Genomic DNA, 27,075 nt, shown 5'->3' on the forward strand with positions numbered 1-27,075 from the left:
AGGTGGTATGGGGTAGCAGGGCAAGCAGAGAGAGCCCTCTGAAATGAACACTGCCCTCTGGAGTGTGCAGCCGAGGGCGGGCTGTGAACAGCAGTCTGAGTATCTTGCTTCCCCCACACTCCAGTATTAGAGCATCCATTTCCTCCAGGGGTAATTTGCAAGTGAGGAACACAGTTTCTGGACCTAGAAGGTCAGAACGTGTCTGGGGCTACAAGGGTTAACAAGCGTAATTGTGAAGATTGTCCGAAGGCTGATGGAAAGCAGAGGCTGAATGGGATTGAGAACAGATGCGAGGCTTGATTTAAATTACATTTTATTGGATGCTGCAGCCTTAAGAGACGTGACTGCTTTACAGTTTGTTTCCACACTGTGGGCAGCTGCTGTCTGCTCTGTGTCCACAGTAGGATCCTGCCCAGAAAGGAGTGGCCTCCCCACCTCGCTGTGTGTGAGGCTTGGCGCCTTCCTCCTGGCTCCACGGCCCAAGTCAGGACCATGGCTTGACTGGCAATGGGGCTGCCGTGAGTCCTCTCTGGCTCTCTGCCAAGACTGCATTTCCAGCATCCTCCAAGAGGCAAATCTCTCCCCTTCCTCTGGTTTTTGGAAATAAGGTTTTCTGTACACCGATTTGGTAGTTTCCTTTCCTTGAGTGCTCCCCCCACTGTCAATTTCTAGGTCATTGCTACTCTTAAGACTTCAGCAATTGGAACGGGGTTGGTTCTGTCAATGGTGCGTGAAGCAGACTTAAAGAGTCCCTGCTTGGCTTCCGTTGCCCTTGTGGAAGCAAAAGCTGATATATGTTCGTCAGTAAAGTCTTAAGTGTAGCTCAGACAGCCGGGAAAGAAAGGAGGAAGAAAGTCTTTCCTGACTGGCTTTTTGTCACTGGGACCAAGAGCTACAGGAAGGCGGTGGAGTCACGGGGGAGGGGTTGGGTTCACCATCTAGTTCCTTGCCAGGGTCACAGGTGGAGTAGCGGCAAAGATGCTGACCTAGATTCTTCCTCTGAAAAGTGGTGGGCTATGTGTCTGTATTCTGGTTTATCTTTTAATTTTTTTTGTCTTCAGAGAAGCGAACCAAGCTTCCTCAGAGTGTTGTACATGGCTGTGGAAGGAGCAAAGATGCAATAAAGTGGCTCAATGAAGATTGTGGTTGGCTAACTGCAAGAGTGTATGAGAGCCAAGCTACCCAGAGATCCAGGAAGTTGACAGAGCCTATTCCTTCCCCATTGCTTCCTTTACTACATACCTCCCTACCTTTTGTATATAAAAAAGGGAGACACCAGTAAGAACTGGTAAGGTCGGGGCCCAGTGCGATGGCGCAAGTGGTTAAAGGTCCTCGCCTTGCACGCCCGGGATCCCATATGGGCGCCGGTTCTAATCCCGGCAGCCCCGCTTCCCTTCCAGCTCCCTGCCTGTGGCCTGGGAAAGCAGTCAAGGACGGCCCAAAGCTTTGGGAACCTGCACCCACGTGGGAGACCCTGAAGAGGCTCCTGGCTTCGGACCGGCATAGTATTGGCCCGTTGCGCTCACTTGGGGAGTGAATCATCGGACGGAAGATCTTCCTCTCTTTCTCTCCTCTCTGTATATCCGCCTTTCCAATGAAAAAATAATAAAAATAAATCTTTTAAAAAAAAAAAAAAAGAACTGGTAAGGTATGACTTAGGTCATGCTTTAGGAAATACCCATTTAGAGGTGTTACCTTGACTACTAAGGGAGAAAAAGCCAGGATTGGGCGTTAGAGGGATCTTTCATTTGCCGATTCACTCCCCCAGATGGCTGCAGCAGCCAGGGCTGAGCTGGGCCAAAGCAGTAGTGTGTCTCCAGCACTCAGTAAACTGCTACTGGTAGCTAGTCAGTGCTTTTGCAGGAGCAGATAAGTGAACCAAATAAGACACTGCCTTCCTTTCATCCTGGGGATGCTTCTCACTGGAGAGAAACGGTATTTTTGCCTTGAAGTGGAACAGGCTCCTGCAAAAAAGGGGTGCTCCATCTTGCCAAATGGGGTCCTGACACAGTTGAAGGGCAACTGTTGTCTTCCCAGGTGTGTCCTGTCATTCCTGATGTGGTTGTGCTCAAGGCAACTTCCATGTTGCTCATTGGGAAGAGGTTCCTGCCTGTGTGGCTGTCACCTAGTGTCCCTGGAGATTGGCCCGAAGCTGCTCCTCTGTGTCAGGGATGAGGGAAGAGCCCATCTTTGATGTCCCACTTTTTCACTTTTGGAAAAAGCCGTGACCTCAGATTCCTCCTGAACAAGCAAGGTGCCCTCCAAGACGTAATCTTGAGCCGGGAACAGTGCAGGTCTTCCTCTTAAATGTGCGTTCTTGGGGGGCCGGGGGTGGCAAGGCTTGCCCTCCAGCTTCCTCTTGATTTTTCAACCCCAGCCCCAAGGCATTGGCTGTAGAAGCTAATTGGGTGCAAGGGGCATGGGTAAAGCCTGGAAACTGGCGAAAGGAGAGAGCCAACTCCGTTTTTTAAAAAGCTCTAATTGAGTTCTGAATCAGCCTCGCTGCCTTTGATCCCTCCTCTGTTTCCCACACTGCCTGAAAGAGCCAGATCAGCACTTTATAACAAGGGTGCGCCTGCTCCCCGCACCGCCCCCCTCCTGACGCTCTGCTGCCGCCATCCACTGCTTGTCTCCTTCAGTTAAGATAATGAAGATGCTGAGAGATAAAATGTGTATTTAATAAGGGTGGGGGTAGGGAGGCAGAGAGGGGCAGCCAGGGCCTTCCCTAGTTTGGGACCTTGCCAAGAAGCTGAAAGCAAAGCTAGAGTAAGACTTGGCCCCAGGGTGTGGGGGTTTCTGGGCCTCCATCCAACTGACTTCACTGCCTGCTGTTTGCCCTAAATTCCCCCACCTCCACCCTCTCACCCCCACACTCTTTCTCTCTCCTTCCCAATGGGAAAAAGAAAGGAGTCGTCTCACTTGGACTTTTTCTTTTCAGCTGGTAACTTAGCTTTTGCCTTGGTCCTCCCCTCCTCACACACACACACCCAAACCCCAGTGTCAGCTGCAAGGTCGGGCTAGGGCAGCCCCCTCTAGCCCAGGCCTGTAGAAGCTGTGGGTTCACAGTGGGGGGTGAAAAAGCTGCAGTTAATGAAGACCAGCTGCTTGTCTGGGTTCTGCCTACAGCTAGCTGGAGGCCAGCCTTTGGTGGTGGTTAGAGGTGGGGGGGGAGGGTGACCTCCATCGATGGGCACAGGGATATCCTGTGGCAGCCAGGCTTGGTTTTCGCCTCAGTCTGTCAGAGAGTTGTCTGTTTCCTTCCTCCCCACGGCAGGTAACACTCGGCCCTTATGGAGCTTTCTAACTGTAGTGGTGGCCCAGCTGAGATCTGAGGATCTCCAAGCCCTTTGGTAAACACTCATTAACTGCCTGGGAAGAACCCAGAGCCCTGTTTAACAGCTGGGAGAGAACTGAGGCACATCAGGGTGAAAGGCTTGACCTAAGCTCACCCCTGTTGGACTCCACCCTGGCGCTCTCCATCCTTAGCTCTCCTTTTCCCGGTTCTTCCTGCGAGACGGCAAGAGGTGGAGGCAGTGCTGCCTGGCTGTCCCTTGCCTCAAGTCCCTCCTGGCCTTCCCAGGCCCTTTACCCCGGGACGCTTTCCCTGTTCTGCGACTCCCTTGCCAGATGTTCTCACACCAGCACTCTGAACTTCTCTATTTGCTTTCCCCTTGCCCACCTGGCCTCCAAAGGCTGAGTGTCCTAAGCTTGAGTGAGTGACCTTCACACTGATCTGTAGTGTTAAGTGCTTTCTGTCCCCTGTAGTTATCCAAAATGGCACCTGGAGAAGCACTGCCCGCCTTTCACTTGCTCCTACAGAGGGCCAGGAAGGGGTGCCGGTTCACCTCCTGGCTCTGCATCCTGTTCCTCCCTTGGCAATCGCCCTTTCTTGTCATTGGTGTAACCCAAAGCCTGTTTCACTCCTCAGCCCTACCTGCTCAGGCTGGCCTGTGGATTTGCATGTTCCATATACTCCCATCAAATGCACCCATCTTACAATCTAAGAATGTACAACTACCAGTTTCCACTGGCCACCTAAGGCATCCCCTTCCCTTTTTTATTTGCTGAAAACCACCGGGGGCTTAGCCCTGTGGGATGGTTTCCTAAGCATGACAGGGAGGGGTTAGACTTTAATCTCTGAGGAAGACCAGGGACCAGCACCTGTCCAAAATGAATATTACTTACTCAGAATGCTCAATGGCTCAGCAGAAACAGGAAGGAAAGGGATCCTAACCTCGTTTAGCACCAAAAACTACATTCATCTGCTCAGGGCCAGCAGAAGTGATTTCCTCAGCCTCGCTAAAGGCATCCATGCGCTGCATATTTGAGATTGGGGACTGTGTCTGGTCTGGTCCCAGCGTGTGACTCAGACCCCTGTCTCCTCCAGCGAGCATTTCTCTGCTGTCAGCTGTGCACCCGCTGACCTAGTCAGGGCTGGTAGAAGAGGGCGGGGAGTGTCTACCATTGAGACAGAGGTCTTTAGGACCCAACGGGAACCCGTGTCTCTTGCAGCAGCCTAACCCAGAAGCAGGGGGGAATCCTGAATCGAGCTGAGGGCTTCCCCGGTTCTCCTGGGAACCCCATCGCCCCCCTGCCAGCACACCTGAGCAGGTAGGATCCTGTACACCCCTTCCCAATTCTCCCTCTGCCGCCTTTCACCCCCACCTCTCTGCTTCGGATCCTGCCGTTTCCTTCTTCGCCAGTTCAGGCTTTCCCCCATCCCTCCTCCCCCATCTCGCCCTGTAGTCCTGGGAGGTGGGAGCAGTGAAACAGCGGGGTGTCTAGAAGCTTTGAGCCTCAGCACCCTCCTGGACCATTCCTGATTTTCCCTGAGAGCATTCCCCATTCCTTACCTAAGAATGGGGTTGGGGGGAGTCTGCCCAGGCCCCACGCCCTTGCACCCTCCTTTGCAGTATTGCCTAGTACCCCTTCCCCCACCTCAACCTAAACTGAAGAATTGGCAAGTGATGGGGGAGGGGTGGCAAGGGAGAGCCAGAGGGGAACCTGGGCTTCCCTGAAGGTCTGTGTCCTTGCTGCCTGTCTGCTTCCCATCCAGGGAGTCCAGGACTTTGCCTCTACTCCTGACTAATGTCCCCTTTGAGATGTGTCCCCCATTTGCTGGAGTGGAGCAGAAGAGAGGTAGTAGGTGTTTGGGTGGCCTTGTTTTCTAGGGCAAGTTCTTTGAGCTTGCAGCCCCCACCTCTGCCAACATTTGCACCTATTGCAGAAACCTCCCCCCCCCCCCTTGTGTGTGGTGTGGTGTGTGTGTCTATGGGATTGTAAAATCTGTGTCTGGATTGAGGTCACCTCAAGCATCCGAGGGGAGGGATCCCGCAGTGTGGCCCAGAGTAGGACATGCTTTGTCCAGATGGCTGGGGCAGGAACATGGACCAGACTGGGAGGTTGCCCAGGAATACCTACCTCCCAGAATCTCAGGGTCCTGGTTTAACCTTGAGCTGAAAGGTACCCACACTTGTGCCCTCCTGAAAGCTCTGAGAAAGAGCTGGTTGGCACCTGCCGCTGCTGGTGGCTTATTTTATCCTCTTGTGGTAGGCTGACGGTCCCTGCAGACTGAAGATGCAGGGCATCTCGTTCTGGTCTGGTGGGCCGACAGGAAGGGTGTGTGACTTGCCCAAGCAACTGTGAGTGGGTGTCTTGCCTGGCAGAGTGGGGGCATGAGAGAAGAAACTGATCACAGTTTGAGGGAACCCCTCCAGCTCTCAGTGTGTGGCATGTGCCCCTCTGGAAACTCAGTGTGGGTGTGGGTTGTGCTCTGTGGCTCCGTGAGTTGGTTTTGCAGGAAGTGGTGGATAAGAGCATTGCTCTTGACTGGAAAAGGAAAGTGCAGATTCCGAGTGTGGCATTCAGAGGCCTGGATTTCAGACCCAGCCCATGGTCCTTTACATGCGTGTGTCATCTCCTTCTAAGTCACAGGTTCTTCGCTTGCAAAAATGGCGATTAGCAATGAACTCTGCTTGTCTGACAGGCACAATGCACGAAAGGCCCCATGTGAAAATGTATTATAAGCCCAGGGTCCATGGTGGTTGTGGCTGGGCAGGGAGTGGGGATGTTGTAGATGAGTTCCTTTTCCTAAATCTAGGTCAGTCTCTGCCTTCAGTCTCCTTCCCCCCTCCGTGTCCATGTAGGGGAAGGAGAAACCAGGCAGGACTTGCCCCGGGTACTGCAGAATTCCCCCAACACAAGCTGGAGCTGTCGCCGGGGAGCCTCTAGCTCTTCCACCAGGCTTTCCTTCCTCCAAGGCTTTGCACCTTGTCCCCTGAGCCCTGTCTCTACCTTCCTTCTGTCATCCCTGCCCTGCCCGGCGTCCTTGTCTCTGTCTCTCCCCTGCCCAGTGGCCTCCTTGTCCGGCTCACTGGGCAGGAACCCTAATCGGATTCGACAGCTGAGATATGTGTGGCGGCTGAGAGGAAGCGGGAGGAAAGCCAGTGGGAGGACAGTGTGAGGGCTGCCCCTGGCACTGCCCGCGCCTCCTGAACACCACCCCGTGTCTGCTGACTCCTCACTTGGTGCAACCCCAAGGGAAGGGGTGCCAGAGGAAGCTCCAGAATAGAGGGGTTAGAGGGGAGGAGGGATGGAGATTTGAGGAGAGGGCAACATGCCCAAGACCTGAAGACCTGGTTGATATCCCACGGTTTACATGCTGGGGTCTGTGACTCTTGACCCAGCAGGTGTGAGCCAGGCTGGCCCACCTCTCCCCCAGTGCTGTGGCTCCAGTTTCCCTCCTGTTCAAAAGTGTGTTCCCTTTCCCCATTCAACCCCTTTGGCCAGTACCTCCTTTCGGGTCACATCTGGGAGCTGCTGGGGATGCCATGTGTCTGCCTGGATCTGGGCTGTTTTCCTCTGCTCTGAGGTATTTCTCTCACTCACTCTCTGGGCTGGTCGCCAGGACTCTGGGTTTCCCGCCTGCCTCGCGGTGCTGAGCTCCCTTGCAGGCCTCCAGAGAGTCACTAAGCTGCTCTGTTTCCTTCTGTGTGGGGAGGGAGGGAGGGCCTTCCCCCAGGGCTGGCAGGTGTCAGGAATCCCAGGTGGGCATCGCCGCAGTCCCTGGCACCATAGTACTAAGTTTCTCCCTCTTGGCCTCTGACTCAGCTTCGGGGTGGCACATGCCCAGCCTGGCAAGCATGACCTGTTCCTACCTCCAGACATTCATATCAAGATTTGTCTTTTTTAGCCTTTTTCTCTGTAGGATCTGGAGCTGGCCATTGAAATCTCCATGTCTGCACCCACATATTTTAGAGAGCAAGGGATTAACATAACCGAGGCTGGGGCACTATTTTGTCTTCCCTCTAGCTGGTCCAGGATGAAGAAAACTGGCAAAACTTCCCCATGCCAATTGCCTCTACCCTCAAAAGACCAGTCAGTCGAGCCAGACCCTGCCCTCTTGGTGCCCACAATGTGGTTGGCACTGATTTGTCAGAAATTGGAAAGGTTTCCCTCTAGACCGCTTGCCTCCTTTCTCCTCCCACAGGGTAGGGGCAGCTCTGTGATTGTAGGCACTTATGGGCAGGCCTCCCCCTAGGGAAGGGGTGTGGGATGCCCCTGAGATGGCCAACTTGGCACCAGTCCCAGGCTGGAGTGCTGGACGTAGTTCTGAGCTGGGGGAGGGCAAGGCGTGGGCCTCCCTGCCCCCTTCATTTCCTGCTCTTTGGGCAGCTGTGGGCGAGAAAGGCTGCAGGGACTATTTTTAGTTGGTCTGTCCCCTGGCAGGAGGGACGTGCAGAAAAGCACGGGGCAGGCAAGAGGGGCTGGCCAAGGTGAGGGAAATCAGGCAGTCAGAGGAGCAAGGAAGGAGAGAGAAGCATGTTGGGTAGAGGGACAGGACCTTGTTGAGTGGGGTCTGACCCACGTAGACCCATCTCTCACCCAGGTGGGGGTAGCCTAGCCTGGGCTTGTGGCAGAAGAGTCCTGCACCCCTGACCTTTGGCCATCTGGATTCAGAATGGAAGGAGCTTTTGAGGCCACCTAAGCAGTCCCTTCCCCTTAAGAAGGGGCAGCAAAGGCTGTGGTCTGCCCTGGGATACTCGGTCAATCACTGGCTGCATTACAACCTGAAACCCAGGCCATCCTGCACCACTTCTTTCTCCTAGCGTTCCCTCCCATGTCCCACTGGAACCAAGAGGACCTCAGGCTGGGCACACCTGGCCTGCTTCCCTTTCTATTTGTTTGTGCAGGGTGTCTGGTAAACCCCAACTTGGTTTGTTTATAGGTTCCCACCGTGTGGAGAGTCTGTGCCAGGCTGGCTGGAGGTTGGGTTGGAGTTTGTTTGGATGGCCTGTGACCACAGTTGTGGACTGAGGTGCATTCCAGCAGGCTCAGAAGCTGGTGAGCTGTAGCACACTGTAGTACCTTGGGGGAGGGACAGTCAGCTCCAGCTTGGCTAACTTGTTTTAGAGATGCATAGAGGGCCAGGTCTTTGTCCACAGTCCAGGATGAATGGGAAAGATGGAAGAGTAAGGTGCTGGTCTCCAGTCTCTGCAGAGCCCTTTGTAAGCCCTCCTGCTGGCCATGGCCAAGACCTGTGGTTCATGCTGGCGTTTGACCAGCCCCTTCAACACAGGAAGAGAGCAGGGCTAAGGAGTGGGCTGGCGGGCTTCTGATCAGTGTCAGAAGGGAGCCTTCTGCTGTGGCTCGGAGACCGAGACACGTGTTTACGGGAGGTTGGGGCCCGCGTGGGAGAGAATATTCAGTGGAGAGTTGCGCCTCTCAGAATGCAGTCCGCATTATCTCCTGCCTCAGCTTCTCCAGGGCCACCACGATGATGTCCTACAGACGAAGGGAGAGCCTTTCCATGGGCTATCGTGTGACTGGTGCCCCTGGAGTTGCCCTAACTACATGGCACCCTGTGGTGTACCTGTTCTCCACCCTCCTTCTTCAAATCAGTTTGAGCACAAGATGGAAGGAGGTGTAGAACACAGGCTTAGTCCAGCGCCCCATTCTGCAGCCCTGCCTCCCACCTTTCAGTGCCTACTGCCTACCCCCACCCGTCCAAGCAGGTCTCAGTGGGCCACCAACTGTGATGCAGGTGCCCCTCCCCCTCCCTCCACTCAGTTTCTGTGTCAGGGTGGGGGGACTGATTTATCATGCCACCCCCCCCATCAGTCCTGCTGCAGTGTGTGAGAAATCAATAGTGCAAATGGATTGAGGCTGATCGGCCTGTCGACTCCCTATGGGCCCTATCAGCTCTCGTGGGACTTGCAGTTACTTAGTCCTCTTCCAGTTCAACCTACACATAAATATACACACCTAGTGCTGTCGCCAGGGTCCTGAGCACAGGAAACGCGCTCTCACTCATTTTCTCTGTTTCTCTCATTTTCTCAAATATACTGGGATGCCTTGGCATGATAAATACTCTTGAACATTTATTTTCTAGTTTGGGTGGAGTGGGAGTTGGAGGGGCTTAAAGGACAGTGGCTATCAGCCAGAGGTGGGGAGGGAGGCAGGTGGGCGAGGGAGGAGGAAAGGATTGGGTGACAGCCCACCCCATCAGCTCTGGTAACTCAATCCCTGCACCCCACCCTCCCGATTTCTCTCCTGCTCAACAGCTTCAGCAGCTGCTGGCAGCAGCCTGTATGAGTGCGTTTGTGTATGTTGAGGGGAGGCGCAAGGGGCTGTGGGGGCAGGAGGTGCTGCCAGGACATGTTAAAGGAGACTTACAACCTAGGTACAACCTGGGTGGCAGGAGGAGGAGGTGCGGCAGGTGGGAGAGTGGGTGGTAAGTGATGGGCAGGGGGCAGGCTGCAGGGGGTGAGGTGGCGCGAGGTAAGGCAGCCAGGGGTCTCACAAAACTTGTCAGCACTGGAGCAGGGCCTGGAGTGGGGGGGATGAGGTGGGGGCCACAGCGAAGGGGCAAGGGGGAGCATGGCCATTGCTCTCCCGGGATGCTGAAGCCCGTCTTCCGCAGAGAGTGCCTGTAAGCAGTGAGGGCACACACTGCCTCTGTCCCTGATCTCTGGGTCCAGCCTTCAGGGCATCTCGGTCCTGGTAGTGACTAAGTTGCTTCAGTCCTGAGGCTGGCAGGGTGCCAGGCTCAGCTCTTCTCAGGAGGTGAGTCACTGCCCTGGCATCTCCCCCGGATGTAGCTGAGTCACCCCATGCCTGCAAGGCAGGTGGGCACCAGTGTAATGGGGGAGGGAGAGGAGGGCTGTGTGTGTGTGTGTAGCCCCCAGTGCCTGTTCAGATCTCTTTCTGGCATGCCCTGGCCCCACCCATAAACTTGTAGAGCCAGGCAAGGATAGTATTTCTTCCATGGGCTCTGTTAAGGGAACGAAAGAGGTAGCAGGGTACAGTGTGGGGTGGACTAGGCTTGATTTAGAATAAATGGAAAGGGAGGAATTGGCAAGGAAACTGTGGGTTACAATCCCAGCTCAGCTCTGCTATTGGCCAGCTGTGTGACCTTGGACAAAGCAATCTCTCTCTCTCTCTTTTTAAAGATCTGTTTATTTATTTGAAAAGCAGAGAGAGAGGGAGGGAGGGAGAGGGAAAGAGATATATTCCTTTCGCTGGTTTTGTCCAACATGGCCACAACTGCCAGTGCTGAGCCAGGCTGAAGCCAGGGTCCCAGGTACTTGGGCCATCTCCTGCTGCTTTCCCAGCCATGTTAGCAGGGAGCTTCTTCAGCAGTGGAGCAGCCTGGACTCCGCTGTGGATATTGGTGTCTGTCATATGCGGGGACACCTGTAGCAGCACCCAATGACAGACCCAGCAAAATCCTTTCCCAGCCTTAGTTTCCTCATCTGTGCAGTGGAGGCTGGAGCCTTGCTCTTTTAGGACTGTGGGAATCAGATGGGGTCAGGCAAGGACGGTAACTGTGGGAGGAGCTCATACTGGGAGAGAACTGGGAGAACTGGGAGAGGCAGGGGAGTGGGCTGGGCTGGTGCTAGCAGACATCCCCCACTCCACCTGCAGCCAGGTGGTCTTGGAGGAACAATTGTTTCCCTTCCTCTCCTCAGACTCTCACTTGGGCTGTTCGCACAGACTGTGCAAGGGAGGCCTTGTTTTGCTGAGAGTTAGCCCCCCTAGGGTGTGTCTCAGGGCTGTTTTGTATCTTCTTTGACCACTAAGAGCAGCCTGCCTTCTGTACCTGTCTGGCCTCTTTCTTCTGGCTTCTACCTAGTTGGAAGAGGACTCCTTGTCTTGGGAAACCAGTGACTCAGGCTCCTCCCACAGTCTGTCTCTGGTGTCCTGGGCAAGGATAGGAGTGTCTGCTACAGAGTGAAGTGTCAGGGAGCCTACAGCTTCTCTCTGTCTGCTGGTCCCTTGCTACCTTCTGGGTGCTAATTTTCTTGGCTTGGGGATCCCTTGTAGGGGGGTGGTGGGTGAGGCCAGCACAGCTGGAATTCAGCTGCTGGTGGATACTAGACTTGTGAATCCCAAGCCAGGGACCTCTCCTGCCCCTGGAGTCCAGCGTGGGTAGGGCTGGACTTTGCCCAGGTGGAACAGTGCCCTGGGTGGGAAGTAGTGCCTAAAGGTGTGCAGGCTCGGGGGTGCTGGTCCCCTATGAGTGACTTTCTAAAGGGGGTGCATCCTTTGCAGGCACCAGAACCTACTACTGTGGCTGTTCAAAAGTGTGCCCCTACCCCTCCCCTGCTTCCTTCCCTTTACATTGCAGACATGCCTGTTGGTCTGTGCTTGTTGGTGCACGGATGCGCACACATGCATCCTGGAGGTACATCTATGTGTACCCCGAGTATGCAGATGGGTGTGCCTGCATCTTGCTGTGCAGACAAGTACCTCAATCCATGTGCTGGCAGGTGCAGAGAGCATCATCCCACACAAGAGACCTATAGCTGTGTGCATTAACATTTGGGTCTTTGTGTACATAAGTCTTTCCTCCTCTAACCTCAACAGGACCAGGAGAGAAGACTGGTAGGATCTGGGCCAGGAGGAGCCTTGTGGGGGCTGGAAGTGGGCGGGCTCCTCACCTGGGCGGAGCCCCATACTGTTGGCTCTGGCTCAAACTGGAAGGCCTTTTGGGGGCGGGGTTGGGGGAGAAGGGGTTAAGCGTCGGTGTCCACATCTGGGAGCCATTGGCGCATTCCTACCCGCTGAGCGCATGTTTGCGGATGGATCTGGACGGGACTGGGCGGGAGGGGCTGGGCGGGCAGTTCGCACCGGTGGACGGAAACCCAGACTGGAGCGGGAGACAGCCCCGGGCCAGCGGGCGGGAAGAGGCCTGGGGAAGCTTTGTCCCAGAGTCCAGCATAGGGCAAAATGGTCCTGGCAGCCCGGGACACAGTGTGCAGCCAACCCACCTTATCCATGGATTGGGGTGTGGGTGGGGGCTGCCTCAATTCTGATCTTGGCTCTGCAGCCTGTGAGACCTCGGATAACCCCCCCACCCCAGAGCCCAGGCGAGGGGCCTCCTGGCAGGTCTCTGTACAGTGGGGAGCCTCAGCCCCCAGGGTCAAGCCAAAAGTCTCACTGGGGTGGAGGCCTGGGAGTGTGGCACTTCCCTTTCTCACAGGAAGTCCTGTGGGGGCACTTGTGGCCACTTTTCTGCCAAGGAAGAAGGGGGGTGATTGGGGGAGGGGAGTGTTCTTAGTGATTCTGCGGCCCCAGCCCAGGACTGCTGAGGGCTGGGTCTGGTCCTCCCAACCAGAGCAGCAGGCCAGGAAGGGCTCCGGCTGTGTGGGGGCTTGGCTCCCGTGCAGCAGGACCAGGACTAGGAGCTTTCCTGTTTGAATTCTCATTTTCTAGCTCTAGCTGGGAGAGTCAGGGTCACTCCTGAGCGCCACTATTGGGAGATACAATTAATTTCCCTTTCAGGGGAGGGTCCTAGGGTGAGTGGGGGTGGTCTGAGGGGTTAGTTTGGAGCAAAATTCTTTCAACATACTCAAGCTGAAGAGGTGTTTCCGGAAAGAGCTGATGTGTGTGGGGGAGGTTGTGTGTGTGTGTGTGTGTGTGTTTGCAGAAAATTAAGATCTGAAAAGGGAAGTGACTTGCTCAAGGTCACATAGATCTCAGTCCCAACTGGTCCCGGAAAGGTTATAATTACAGCAGATAGGGGCTTGGCCGCCAGGTAGGAGTCAGTGTTCTTCCGCGTTAAAGTTTAGGTGGATCCCTATTCCCTGTGAGATTTGGCCTGAGCTTGGAAGTAGTGTAGGGTATCTCACAGGGCGCTCTGTTCTCTACCGAGTCCTATTTCCATTCTTTTCCCCAAAACTTAACCCTCTGCTCGCTTGGAATCTCCTGTTTGGGGGTTTGTGGGAAGAATTATCCCAGATTCCCACGGTCTCCTCTTGAGCCGGGAGCGGCTCCTTTAAGACTAGTCCTTCCCTGGGTCTATTAAGGAGAGGTGGGCGGGCGTGCGCCCCAGAGCACGCCCCTGTCTGGGGATTGGGCAGGGGGCGGGCCGGGGCGGGTCCGACCGAGAGGGCCTCCCCCTCCACCCGTGCTCCCTACCCTCCGCCCCCCTGCAGTCTGGGGCTCCGGGTAAAGTTTCAGCCTCCGCACGTGACTCGCCATGGCCGCTGCCGTCGCCCCGCGCCCCTGAGCCGCGGCCCCCCGGACGGCCTCCCTCCTGGGATCCCGCACCCCTGATGCCACACTGCAGCCTCAAGGTGCCGGGTTAGGGCGGACACCGTATCCGCGGGAACCCCGCATGGGTGGCGTTCCCGTGCTGCGAGGTAACCTCTCCTCGGGGGATTTTGGGGAGCCCCTGGGTCCTGCATGCATCGGGGCTCGTGGCCTGCTCCTGATGGGAGCTGCGGGTGGGGACCGCGTTCCGGGCGGGTTCCAAAGGGAACCCGGGCTTTCCTGGGCTTCCCAGCCCGCCGCCGCCGCCACCACCACTACCGCGCGTCCAGAGTGGGGGAGCCCCGTCTTTGCGTCTGTCTGCGCCTTCGCGCGCAGCCTGGAGGCGGCGGGGTGGGGGGATCCGTCTGCTGCGCTTGTCCCTGCCGCTCCAGCCGCTCGGAACTCCTGCTTTCTTTTTGAAAAACAAGCAAAAGCCAAAAAAAAAAAAAAAGACTTTCAAACCTGTTTGGGGAGAGATCAGATGCCCAACGGACTAGACCCCTCCCACACTCCCTCCTGTTATCTGAGCCGCCCTGTGGTTTGGGGGAGAACCAGCCTGGGGAGTCCACCCCCACCAGACGGAGCCGGCTGGGGGGCGGGGCCGCTTCACTGCTGTCCCCCACTGTGGCGGCGGCGTGAAGGGAGCCGTGGGCAGGATGGCATGCAGGATCCAGGGCCGCGGGGGTAACGGGACGTCCCCGGGACTCGGGGCTCCCTAGTGTTGTGGAAGCTGCTGAGGCTGAGGGGAGGACAGACCAAACTGTCCGACCTTGCACTGCGGAGGGTGTCTGGGACCTAGTGCCACCCACGAGGCTTGGAAGCTGCTAGCCAGATGTGTGTGTTGGGCTGGGGTACGTGGAGAGGGGGTAGGTTGTGCTGCAAAAAAAAAAAAAAAAAGACAAGCTTGGTTCTCTAGGACTCTGCTTCTTGGGTGCTACCGTGGTGCCAGTCTGTTAGGTGGGAAGTGGTATTATGTGTATGTGGGGGGGGGGCACTGAATACTAGTTTGGCGAGTCGCTGCTGGCTCCAGGTCACAGCTGAAAGTGCTCCCCAGCTTTGGAGCGTCTCTCTCCACCCTCCATCAGGTCTTTGGTAGAATGCTGAATGTGCTGGGGAAGGTACCTTCTCTCCCCACACCTGGTGCGACTCCTTCTTCCATAAGCCCAGATTGGCTTCTGCCCACTGGCTACGTGCACGTGTGTGTGTGTGTGTGTGTCTGTGTCTGTTTTTGGAGGAGATTGTTCCAGAGAACACTCCCCCACTGCCCACCCCCTGCTGCTTACTCCAGCCCTTGCTTGCTTCTGCTCTTGACCACCCCCACACCAGTGGGGGCCATCCAGGGATGTCTCTTACCCTTTTTCTCATGGTAAGATTCAGGCTTAATCAGGCAGGATTGTGTGGGGGAAGTGGTTTGGTAAGGAACCCCGCCTAGGTTTTGCTAGAAAATTGGGGCTCAGGCCTCAGCCACTCCTCCTAGGGATTAGTGGAAAGGGGCGGAGGGGAGGCTGGGTCAGAAAAGGCCCAGATTGGAGTAGGGGGGTGGCTTGGCGCCTTGGGGCTTCCCCTGGAGGGGAGGGTGTTTGAGATGAGTTCAGGGAACAAAGGAAAGTAGTTGGAGTAGCAGGTCGTGGTTCTGCTGGGGGGAGGATTGTTGTGGAGTCAGGGTGCATGGGGAGTGGCTACTACCTCAGTCCTGCTTGGGAATCCTGGCCTGTGGTGACCTGAAACAGAGAGGTCAGTAGGGTCAGGCTCCAGTAGGCCCTTGGGAGCTGAGGAACTTGGATTTGCAGGGACTCTGAGTAAGTGTGCCCGTGGTGGCTACTGCAGGGCTTATACCGACAAGCTCAGGAGGGAACATAGTAGCAGCAGTTCTGAAAAGATGCTGGGTTTGGAATGGGCTCATCTTGGCCACCCCCTCCGGTTGCCCCAGATCTCTGCCCCTTAAGTCAGACCCTCAGTGCCCCCCTAATGGCACCCTATAGTCCCCCCTCCTACTCCTAGCTATGGTGCAGCTTGGCAGGAAGCTAGCTGTCGGCAGCCCCATCCTGATTACCCTGTGCCTCCCCCGTGGGCACAGTCACCCACACGTGCCATGACGTTGTTGTTCCTGCCACCCAGTCTAGTGTGTATTGGTGGAGTGGGGGGGAGATGCATTGTCTGGATGACCCTTCAGGTCTGTTTGGGAAACAGTGACCCAGTTTGCAGTTAATCAGCTCCCCATCCTCTAAAGCCATTGGCTTTTTGAAACTGGCTCTGCCTTCTGGGAACCCCCTTCCCAACCTTGGGTCACCTCTTGCCCAAACCGTAGGGTCTCTGATGGCCTGGTCCTCCTAGCTTCCATGTGCAGATCCCTGTACCTCAAGACGGTTGAACGGGGCAGGACTTGGAAGGGTGGGTGGTCTGGGGACCTCGTGGGATCTTTCTGGAAGCTGTGTCTGGGATGTGACGTGATGGACATCTAGACAAGTTAATCCTATAAATGGGGTAATCTCCACTCGCCTATCACCCACACCCCTGCCTGGTAGTGGTGATTTTCAGAGTGTGGGAAGCTGGCATGGCCCTTGGCGAGATGACTGGGGTTGTCTTAATTTACTGGGTTTTGGGAAAGGAAGTGTGGCAACTGATACCCAGGCTCCCAGGGCTTTGGCTGCACATCCTCTCTGACGCCTGCTGTCTTTCCTCCTGCTGCTCCTCTTTCCACCCTCCGGCTGCTGTCTGGAGCCCACACGGGTTTGTGGGGGAAGGCAGGGTGGTGGGGGGCAGGGCCTGCATCTCCGTGTGTGTTCGGGAGTGTTCTGGGAATTGGCAGGATTGGCTGAGGGTGTCTGGGTGTCCCCTGCAGGGTGGGTGGCATGTAGAGACCTGGCCCACAGTGTGAGAATGTGTCAGCGTCGGTGGGTCTGTCCCCAGTTTCCTTGCTTCATCTGGATCTCGCCTCCCGCCAGCTCTGGTTCTGGTCCTTCCCTCCTCCCCTTCTCCCGCCCCAGCTGGGACCGCCTGCTTACTCTCCCTCTCTCCCCGCAATTGGAGCCTCCCTTGCCTGTTCCTGGAATTTGGAAAGGAGGAGGAAGAGGCAGGCAGACAGACCTCCCACACTCTAGCCCGCCTGCCTGGCATCGTGGGGAAATGAAATAGGTGCTATGGAACTAAGTTTTCCCTGGCTTCCTCAGACCCTCCAGCACACATCACCAGGGCTGGGGGCCAGCTCTTAGAGAAGGTCCATGGGCTGCCTATTCCTCCAGACAGCAAAACCACCTCCTGCTTAGCATCATGTCCCACAGGGCCCCTGCTGGACCTTCAGGCACCACTGTCAGTTGGGGAGCTGGAGGGGGGATTAGGCTGCTGCCAGCCTGACCAGCACCTGTTGCCAACTCCAGTCCTGTAACTGGAGCTGGCCAGGGAGAGGGGCTGCAAAATGACAGGTGGAATTTCTGCAGTCAGGCAACCCCTGCCCCTCGACATATGCCTTGTTCTTCTGGCTTGCAAGAGAGGAAGCCTGCCCCCCTCCACCCCTGCCACCTTCCCCAGAGTCCACCTGATCTCGTGGGTGATGACCCTCCCCTGTCTGATGACTTCCCCACCCCCTACTCTCCATCATTGGCTGCAGAGCTCTGCTGCCCCTAGAGGTGGGGGAGGGGAGAGGGGTGGTGAGGGTGTGTGGATGGGGGTGGTTTTCTGTTAATGTTTTAATTGCATAAAAACTGGGAGCTCAGTTCCAGGCCAGTGGGGAGTCTAGGTCTGGCTGGCCGCCCGGTTTGGGCTAAATATAGTCTGGGACATCTGCAGAGAAGGGGAGGGGGAGACGGAGGGAGGTTCCATTCCCCCTACCTCTGGCCAAGGTGCCCTCCTCTGGGCGGGCACCTTGGAGCAGGGAGGGGGGATTCCTCAGCACAAAAGGCAGGGGTGAGGCGGCAAGGGCTGGGCACTGGGAGGACCTTGGCTGCCTGGAGGCGGCTAGGCGCCTGAGATGAACCCGGAGGCTCAGCACAAGGAGTCGAGTGTGCAGGCAGGTGCCTCTGGCTCTGTTCCCTCTCCCCCAGTGTTGCCTGAGGTCAGACCGTCTCCATGTGTCCCTGCGCCCATCCGGTGGTGTGTCACCATGACCCACTCGCTGCTGTGTGTGCCCGTCTACCTTGGAGTGGCTTCCTCCTGGCCCTTCTCCCATCCTCTCCCTCCCAGTCTCTCTCCTCCTACCCTAGGTCCCCAGCCCTCCTTCCCTCTGTCCCTCGCCCCACAGTGAAACCTTTAGCCCAGGAATCGAGACTTGAGAAGGGGAAGCTGCGGTCGGGAGTTCTGTGATCTCCAGTCACGGCAGGAAGTGGAGAGGAGGGGGGCTGAGGGGGGACCGTGAGTGGCAGGTGAGGAGGGAGGGCCTATTTGCCCTGCCACCTACGAACAGCCCACTTAGGTGGAGGGTGACCACCTTCCCACTGGCCCCCTTCCCTCCAGTGGAGAAAAGTGAGGTAGATAGCCAATTCCTCAGGCTGCAGAATAATCTTCACCTTCCCCCCAGCACTAAGCAAAAAAAAAAAAAAAAAAAAAAATCTTCCTGTCACGTGGTCATCACTTCCCGTCCCACTGTGGTTCCAGGGATGTTTGTTGTTGGTTGCCATGGTGATGACCACCGTTGGCACTACCCTGGTTCTTGGAGCCGGCCCTCCCCCCCTACAGCCCACAATTGTTGGGGGGGGGCCAGGGGCCCTCTCAGGCTGTGTGTGGTCTCTGATGCCCTAGATCCCTTGGGGGGGGCATCCAGACTTCTGTGTGAGTCACAGCCACCTCCTCAGACTGAGGCCTGGGGGACTGTGCCCGTGTCTGGCTGTGCCTGACTGTGCGTGTGACTGTGATCTGACTGACTGCATAGTCCTCACTGTCTGGGCCCCAGACACCGCACTTTGTGTCCTCCTCTGATGGCTGGAGAGCACGCTCCTGTCCCGTGTCCTGATGGAGACCACCCTCACCAGAGAGGGTGGCTTCTCTATGGTGCCGGCCGGAGTGTGGAGGAAGTAGGGAGCTGTGCATGCCATTCTCCCCACTACACCCAGCTGGAACCAGCATCTTCCCCATTCCACAAGCCCTGTTCTTTAAGGGGAAGGTCATGGGGCTCTGTGACCCAGCCTGCCCACTGTGTAGGCTTTCTTGATCAGGGAGAAAGATGCCCCTTGCTTCTAGACACCCCCATCCCACCCAGTAGTGTGTGGAGTAGGAAGTTCCTGGGGGGTTGATGGGTGTGTATGTTGGGGGGTAGGGGAGGGGCACTGTATGACTCAGGCCCGGTCTGGGGTGAGAGCCAAAAGGATATCCTGAGGCAGGAGGGGGGATTGTTCCTGGCTTCCCTGCAGCTTGGGTCCCCTGGGAAGGCTGTTGGGAAGGCACTGCCGTCTCGGGGTGTGGGGCTGGGTGGAGTGGCCAGCTGGGAGGTGTCTGTGGCCAACCTGGGCCCCCGTGGCCACCATGCACTGCTGTGGGTGTGCTCTGCTCTCTGCCTGGCAGAGGAGGGGAGGCAGTGGTAAGGCAGGCAGCTGCCAAGGTGAAGGTGGGGAAAGCCCCGTGCCAGGCTGAGTATGAGAACGGTGATTTCCAAGCTGGGGGGGGTCCCCTTTGGTCCCTGCTCCTCCTCCCCACGTCCACGCGAACACGCGCTACACACACACACATACACACACATACGGCTGCCTCTGTTTGGTCCGCACACTTCTGTGGTCTGGCTGTGGCCTAGGCAGGCTGGTCTCTTCCTCTTCCTGTTTTCTTCCTTCCCTATGGGTTGGTCCCCCTCCTTGAGGCCTGGACTGCCCCATGCCCTTTCACCTACTCCTCTTTGCTTCTAAAGCAAGACCCCGTGGAAGGCTTCAGCTGTGGTTCTGGGTGGACTACCCCGCTCCCCTTGCCCTGAGCCATCTGAGCTCTGGGCATCTTGAGCAGAGGTTTCTGGGATGCCATCCTTTGGGGGTACAGAAGGTGGGCAAAGTACCTTCCCAGAACAAGTGCCCATTGCCTCTCCCTGTTACCTGACCTGTCCTGGGCCTGGGTTGTCTCCAGTTGTCCAGTTACTTCTAAGATGGTGGTGTATGTGGGATCAGATAGTTCTGTATAACTGGGGTCCAACCTTGGGCTGGGTAGAGGAGTAACAGAAGATGCCTTTGTGTCTCAACACACGGGCAGCGATAGCACCCAGAAACAAGATGCTGGACTTCGGGGCCTTCCCTGGCCTCTTTGAGGGTATGGCTGAAGACCTGCTGGGGCTGATGTTCATATGGGCTCCAGTTCCAGCAAGGCAGGTCTGGTGGAGGTGAGTGGGGGTGCAAGGTTCTATCACGGTGGATGCCCCCACCTGTGCCAGCGTCTCCCAGGGGATTCTTCTCCAGTCCTCCTAGGGTGGTCTCTTTCAAAATGAGGCTGGGCTTGCCTGCCTTCCTGTGGTCCTGGTCCTGGTGAGCAGATGGGAAACAGAGAGCAGAGTGGCAGAGTTGTGGGCTTGCCAGAGAGGAAAGGAGCGAGAGCCTCAGCCAGGGGCGATGGGGGGGGGGGCGGCTGGAAAAAGGGGAGAAACGGGTTAGTAGTGGTCATCACTGCTCTCTCATCTCAGCAGATCTGCCGCGCATGGGGGAGGGGCAAGGTTGTGGTTAGTGTGTGCATGAGTCTGCTTTCCTGGAAAGTTTATAAATAGTTCCAGCCCACTGTTCTAGTTTGAAATCTGTCTTGCCCCGCCCTCCTGGGCCAGCTCCTGGGAGGGTAGGGGTCCAAAGGCGGGGACAGGTCTTGGTTACTGCCAGGGTTAGAGTCCGTCCTTACCCAAACTTGTGCTCTGGGTGGCATTTGCATATGATTCACTAACTGTCTCTATTGCTTAGGAAACCCCCGTCTCCCCCTTTTCTGAGTGTCCCCAGTCCTTTGTCCCCTTCTCACAGCCCCTCCAGGACTGCCTGACTTCTGTTCCTTGGGAACCACCACTGTTTGAGGGAAGCATAGGGCAGGCCTGAATGAAGAAGAGGGGGTTTAAGCCTGCTGGGTGTGTCAACCCCCTTGCTCCTCTCCTCTGAGAATAAGAGAAAATGGTCTTATTTTTCTTCCCCCTCGCCCCTCCCCAAATCCAAAGGTTTCCCTTTTTTGGTGTGTGAAATGAAAAGGGAATTTGGGAAAGGGTTGTGGTCACATCTCCGCCTACACCTCAAGTATCCTTCTCCCCACATCCCTTTGCTTGTCTGAGGGGAAGCAGACCCTGGGAAATGGGTAATCCTCCCTCTGGCCCTGCCCACCTTTGCTAGCGCAGGTTGTGCTGGTGGGGGAGGGGAGGCAAGCAGCGCAAGCTGGGCTGGGGCCCCACAGTAGGCCCAGGTGGAGAGGAGGGGAGGGGGAAGGATCCCGATGGCCTGGGGCCTCCCACAGCCAGACTAGGTGCTTTCCAGGACTGCATCTGCAGTCGCACTGCGCTTGTGGAGGAGGTATGTGGCTGCCTGGCGAGTAAACAGATGCTTAGAGAGTTGAATGACTTGCCTAAGGTCACCCAGAGTGGCAGGGCTGAGATTCGACCCTTCACACCTCTGGGTTTGCTAGCCTCCTCAGGCCTCAGGCAGCTCTCACTTTTCTCTCTAGGTGTGTAAGTTGGCAGCTGGGGGACAGGATCCTGGCATCTTCCAGGGATGTGGGAGGCTTGCCAAGTTGGGGCACAAGGGCTCAGCGCCTGGGTAGGCCCTCCAACACCTGCCCCCCACTTTTTTTTTTTTTCCTGCTGTGCTTGGGCTGGGCTCTGCATGCTGGAGGTGCAGGCCTGTGGTTTACTATCAAGGGAGGGTGTCTGCGGGCAGTGGAGGTGGCTGGCACAGGGTGGAGGTGGGATGTGGGTAATTTATTTTCCCTCTCTTTGGTGCTGGTTTCAATTCTCTGACGGGGCCTTCTCCACCCTGGGGTGTAGCTACTGGGGCCCAGGTACGTCCCTGAAGGTCATAATTTCTCAAGTTTCTGAGGCAGGCCCCATGTTCTGTCTACCTCGCCCTGTTGTCCCTGCCTTTGCCCATCCCTGTTCTCTGGTCAACCTGACCCTTGGGCCTTGGCCCATTTCTGTGACCTTTACCCTCTCTGGCACTCAAGGCTCTGCACCCTCCCTCCCAGGAGATCAATAACTTTGCACTGAAGCTTGCAGGTTTAGCTGGGTCAGACTAGGGGAGGCTTCCCTAGAGGGAGGGAAAGTATTCTAACTTGTTGCACAGAGGTGTCCATTTGCTGGGGAGCTTGAAGTTTGGTCCAGTTACAAACTCCTCTGGGAGCAGAACTGAGCTGTTAAGTCTAAGGTAGCTGTGGTTATCTCTTATCTGGGAGCAAGGGGTAAAGCTGCAAAGGAGCCACGCAGGAGTGGCTGAGCCCATCCCCAGCCCAACCAGGAACTGGGTTAGGAGCTTGGGGTCGAGTGAGTGGCTTTCTGGGCCTTGTATTGGATCAGCTGCCCTGCTAAGCCTCACCTCTGAGGAGGAGGCAGTACTGTGTGTACATTTGCATTCGCCTGAGTGTTTGTGGGTCCTGGTGTGTGCTGTTGGGCACTGTATGTGGGCTGATCCATGGGGATGGCCTTGGAGTGTCATCCTGCAAGGGTGAGGGATTGTGCCGTGTGGCAAGCCAGGTGTCTGCAGGGGACTGTGGACAAGGGCCCATACACACAGGCCCTTAGCTGTATTCATTGTGTGGAACCCAGGTGTGGAGAGATGCTATCTGCAGGTTCCCTCTCCTCACGTGCATGCCTGCACACACACAGACTGGGGCTGCAAGCATGCTCTTGCCCACCCAGAGATGCTTTCTTTAGATCTGCATATGGGAGTTTCTGTGTGTGTGTGTGTGTGTGTGTGTGTGTCCAACTAAACATGGATGAGATTCAGCCAGTCCCCTCCCTCCTTTGCTTGGCTTTCCCATCTCAATTTCCTATTGTGAGGGGCCCCACAGGTGTGTGTGTGTGTGTGTGTGTGTGTGTGTGTGTGTGTGTGTGTGTGTAGGGGGCAGGACAGCAACTGGTCTGGTGGGTGGGGCCCCTGTTCCTCTGACATCAGCCTGGGAAGGAATGTGTTGGGAAGAGAAAGGGGCACCTCATTCAGGAGAGAGGCCCCATGGCTGTCAGGGTATACCGGTGGACATCATGGTCATTAACAAGGCCCTGAGGCAGCTGTCTTTTCACTGGCCCATACCTGCCCTTTTTTCCTCAGTCCAACATGGCCTGGCTGGCTGGCTAGCCCAGCTCAACTCAGCCCAGTCCAGGAGTTCTGGTCTCTTCCACAGTGGCCTGGGCAGGAGCTCTCCTCCCCCACCGTCCCAGCCCAGCCCTCCGCCGCAGGCTGGCCTTGTGTGGATCCCCTGAGCTCCAGGTTTGAGCCTGCAGCCTGGTGTTGTCCTGAGCTTGGGGTGCGGGCTAGGGTGGGGTAGGCGAGGATGTTGGTAAAGGTCATATCTTATTTTGGGTCTCTTTGACCCTGTTTTCTAACAGCCTTATTGAGATGTAATTCACATGTCATAAAACTCACCCATTGAACTAAATAAGTCAGTAGTTTTAGTACAGAGTTGTGCAACCACCACCCACAATCAACTTCAGAACATTTTTTATCACTCCAGACAGAGCCCCCAGGGTGTCAGCAGTCTCTTCCCATTTTCTTGCACTCCCCCTTGGCCCTCTCCCCCAAGCCCCTGCTAACATGAGTCTCCTTTCTGTCTGGGTTAGACTTGCTCCCTGTGGACCTGTCATGTAAACAGAATTCTGCTTGATCACCAGTAACTAGCGTTGGGTTTTTAGGTTTTGACCATGCTGTAGTGTGTCACTACTTCATTCCCTGACACGATACCATTCCTTTGGGACGATGCTTTGTTCACCAGCTGGCAAGATTAGGGCTGTCCTACCGTCTGGCCGCCGTGCCCCTTCATGTGCAGCAATGTTCTGTTGTCTGAGCTGTCACCTGCCAGTGGACTTTGCTGGGTCCCTGTGGGGACTCAGTTGACCCTTCTGAAGTGCTGCCAACATGTCACCCAGAGCAGCCATACCGCCTTACCCTCCCGCCAGCAGTGGTAAGGACTCCGCATTCCTACTTCCTGGCCAGTACTTACTACCTGTCTTCTTGATTATAACCATCCCGGTGTGTGTGACGTGCCGCCTCGTTTGGGTTTGTTTGTGGGTTTCTTTGTGTGTGTGTGTGTGTATTTATGCAGAACGTGTGCCTCAGAACAGATTTGAACTCTCCTCCTGTGACTCTCATCTGCTCCTTTGCTCTTGTCACTGCCTGCCTGTTCTCAGGGCCATGGGGTCTCTGGGCTCACATGTCTCTCTCTTTCCTGGTGTTAAGTATGTCTGCTGAAATAGGGTGTAGGGCTGTCTGCAATGCTGAGGTGGGCTTCTGGCCTTTCGTCTCTGCCTACCTCCTCACCTGCTGGGCATGTTGCTTCTGCTGACAGAAGTGTGCAGTAAACTCTGAGAGCACCCCCTCTGGCTCCGTCCTTGCCTGCAGATGGCAGGCCCCTGCCTTGGGAAGTCCCAGCCTTCCTGGAGCTGCCTCTGCACCATGAATGCTGTTGTGCTTTGGAGGCAATAACCTGACAGTCCTTGCTCTCCATTTCCCTGTTGGTCTATGTGTGCGTAGGCTTCCTCCCCAGGCCTGTGGGACCAACCCATCTTGAGTGCTGGGGCTTGGATTGGGGGGGGAGGGAAGTGGTGTAAGAAGTACCCCCCCACACCATCTAGCAGTCATTTTTCTGAGAAGTGCCAGTGCTTTAGGGAAGCGGCTTGTCCTCCCACTCCCTCCTCCCTCCCCACCAGCAAAGCACACGTTCCCTGCATCTTGACCTCAGGTAACCTGCACTGGGGGAAGGAGGCCAGCTGCTGCCTTCTTGGGCCGTGCTACTGTAGGGTGGCACCGTGGACCCCTGCCCCAGGTTTATGAGTAGCAGGCCTTCCAAGGCTCTGGGCTCTGTCCTGCCTCCCCAGCCAGGCTGTGCTTTCCTGCAACCCCCCTGCCGTGTCTGGGCCCTGCTCCCAGGCTGGGCCAACTCTGCCAGCCAGGCCCGGTGCCAGGCGTCTGCTCAGCTGGGGGCCACAGGAGGCTCTTGGGCCGCCGAGGTCGGGGAGCTCCATGGGGAATGCCCGAGTGCCTGCTTCTCAGAGTCTGCTCACCTGTCTTTCCTCTTTTCACAGTGTCACAAGACATGCCCCCCGCACCTGCCTAGCCGGGACCCATTCAGGACCAGCATTCTCTTTTGGCATCCTGAAAGCCAACTCTGGACCTTCCCAGGCAAGCTCTCAGAACTGTTTGACCAACGGACCGGCCTGTGGAATATCCCCAACCCACCTGGCCCCCAGCCGGGGGGACAGGGAGCTGCAGAAGACTGAGATTATTAGCCTGCTGACCAGGACAGAAGGGGGTGGGGTGGGCTGACCACCCAAACCCCCTTCGGGCCCAGGCCCCATGCCCCGAGGAGGGGCGGCCTGAAGCCCGCCAGAGCCTACACCGGACTGTTTGCCTGCCTTGCTGACGGTGGCCACTTGGCATGGCCAGCAATAGTAGCTCCTGCCCGACACCTGGGGGTGGGCACCTCAATGGGTACCCAGTACCCCCCTACGCCTTCTTCTTCCCCCCTATGCTGGGGGGCCTCTCTCCACCAGGCGCTCTAACCACTCTTCAGCACCAGCTTCCAGTTAGCGGATACAGCACACCATCCCCAGCCAGTAAGTCATGGGGGTTGCGGGGTCAGGGAGGGGGGCAGCAGGACTGGGGGCTTGGGCTCCAGTCACATGTGTTCCGCGGCATGTGTAGCGAGTAACTTTCATCCATACAGAGAGCACCATCACTTTGGGGGCCCAAGAATGGGAAGCGCGGGGGCTTGTGTTCCCAATCGGCCTGTTTGATGGGGGTGGGGTGGTAGAGGGAGAGATGGAAGTATGTATGCTGTTTTAGTCCGGGGTGCCCCTTGGGGCCCCTCTCTTGGGCTCTGCTGTTGAGGGCCTTATAAATAGCTGCAGGCACTGGACACAGAGGCCAGGGAGCAGTAAACAAACTTCTCAGCATTTGGTGGAAATGGCAGCTCTGCGGAGTGCGCCTCCGGCTTCCACCCCCATCCCCCACCAGCAGAGGCGGCACAAACCCACCCCTTACTTGGCCAGCCCTACTCCCCACCCCACTGCTAGGATGTGTTTCCCTTTAGCCTGATGGACCCTGCGAGCATTCCAGGAGGGGGCGCTCAGCTTGGATTCTGTCCTTGGAAGCTCGCATGGTCTTGGCAGGGTTTGTGTTTTCTTTCTGCCTCCGCCTGCTGCCATGGGGGTCACCCATTGGCTGGGCGGGGGTCTCAATAACCTTTCCTGGCTGGCCAAGCCAGGTAGTGGGAGGTGGCAGCAGCTATGGCCAGCTGGCAGAGTCCAGGCCTGGGGCCTGCCAGGCCGCTTACAGTAACTCTGGCCCCCAGGGCCCAGCTGGGCTCTAGGCCAGGGCTGGGGAGGAGGGAGCCGGGGCCTGGCTTAGGGCGGGAGGGGGTGGAAGCAGTCGAAAAGGCAACGGCCAGCCGCTGGCTGGTCAGCTGCTGACCTGTGAAACATGTCCCACCTCTTCTGGCCAACAGGGACTGAACACCCTGCCCTGGGCACCCACCACCCCCTCCCATGGCTGTTGGCAAGCCGCCTGGCACCACTGCCCTGTGTTCCCTGAGTCGGGCTGGGTCAGTGCCCCCTTCTTGGTGCGGGGGCAGTGCTCTCCCTCCCCGGAGCCAGGGAGTCTCTTTGTCCCTGGGGCAGGCCCTGGCCGGGCGCCTCACTGCCCACACTGGCCGCCTGCCCACCGCCACCACTGCTTCCTGGATCTCTGCCTCTGGCTCTGCTGCAGCCCCCTTCCTCCTAGCCCCGCCAGCTGCCAGGAGCAGGAACTCCATGTCTGTGTTCCATGAGCTTCCCATCCTATATGCACCCCCTTCTCCTGGGTAATGGTAATTTTTTGGGGGGACAGCAGGGGCTGCCTCAATTTCCCCCGCCATCTGGTTTCAATCCTTCCATCTGTTTGCTCTTCTCCTCACCTGGGAGTGTGAGGCTGATGGAGGCTGGGAGCTCTGCCTTGGGCCCACTTGGGGCTAGTGGTGGCAGAGACCAGCCTCTGGGGTGCAGGTTTGCTGGGGTGCAGGTTTGTGAGAGCATCTGAGTGGAATCCTCACTCATGGCGTTTAAAGGGACTGAGATTCCTATTCCAATCTTGGGGTCCTGGAGCCCCAAGGGCATCTGCTTCCTGCCAGGGGAGGAGCCGGAGCCTGCCACCTGGTGCCTGTGGACCACTCGTGCTTCCACTGGTGACTGACACAGAGCTGCCACACACTGCCCACCTGGGGCCAGTGCAGGGTGGGACTGCTAGGACCTGGCCCCAGTCTTCGCCTCTGCTGGGCTAGATGAGCAAATGCATGACCCTCCCCTGAGTGTTGCAAACTTCTTCCTCTTTCCTAGAGTTGGGTGGAGAGAGCTTCCCACCCTGGTAACCTTCTACCCCCCCCAAGGGTGGGGTGCCCACATTTCAGGCAAGTGTAGCCTTCTTGGCTTTC

General features: G+C 56.8%; 1 protein-coding gene across 3 annotated transcripts in view; it reads left to right on the plus strand.

Annotated features, from left to right (window-relative positions):
• The first annotated feature begins 4,522 nt into the window (after positions 1–4,522).
• RARA (retinoic acid receptor alpha) overlaps positions 4,523–27,075 on the plus strand; it is a 42,159-nt gene continuing 19,606 nt past the window's right edge. Inside the window, exons 1-2 of one of the 3 annotated variants that reach the window (XM_041001440.1) lie at positions 4,523–4,611; positions 24,695–25,225. In XM_041001440.1, coding sequence (XP_040857374.1) covers positions 25,048–25,225 — 178 coding nt within the window. In that variant the 5' untranslated portion in view covers positions 4,523–4,611; positions 24,695–25,047. Of the gene's footprint in view, positions 4,612–13,450; positions 13,647–15,349; positions 16,267–24,694; positions 25,226–27,075 lie in introns of those variants that run through there. The other 2 variants (XM_041001439.1, XM_041001442.1) reach the window with 2 other exon arrangements.

Source organism: Ochotona curzoniae, unplaced genomic scaffold (assembly GCF_017591425.1).
Source record: "Ochotona curzoniae isolate NIBS_2020 unplaced genomic scaffold, NIBS_Ocur_1.0 scaffold_2453, whole genome shotgun sequence".
In the NCBI taxonomy this organism is placed as follows: domain Eukaryota; kingdom Metazoa; phylum Chordata; class Mammalia; order Lagomorpha; family Ochotonidae; genus Ochotona; species Ochotona curzoniae.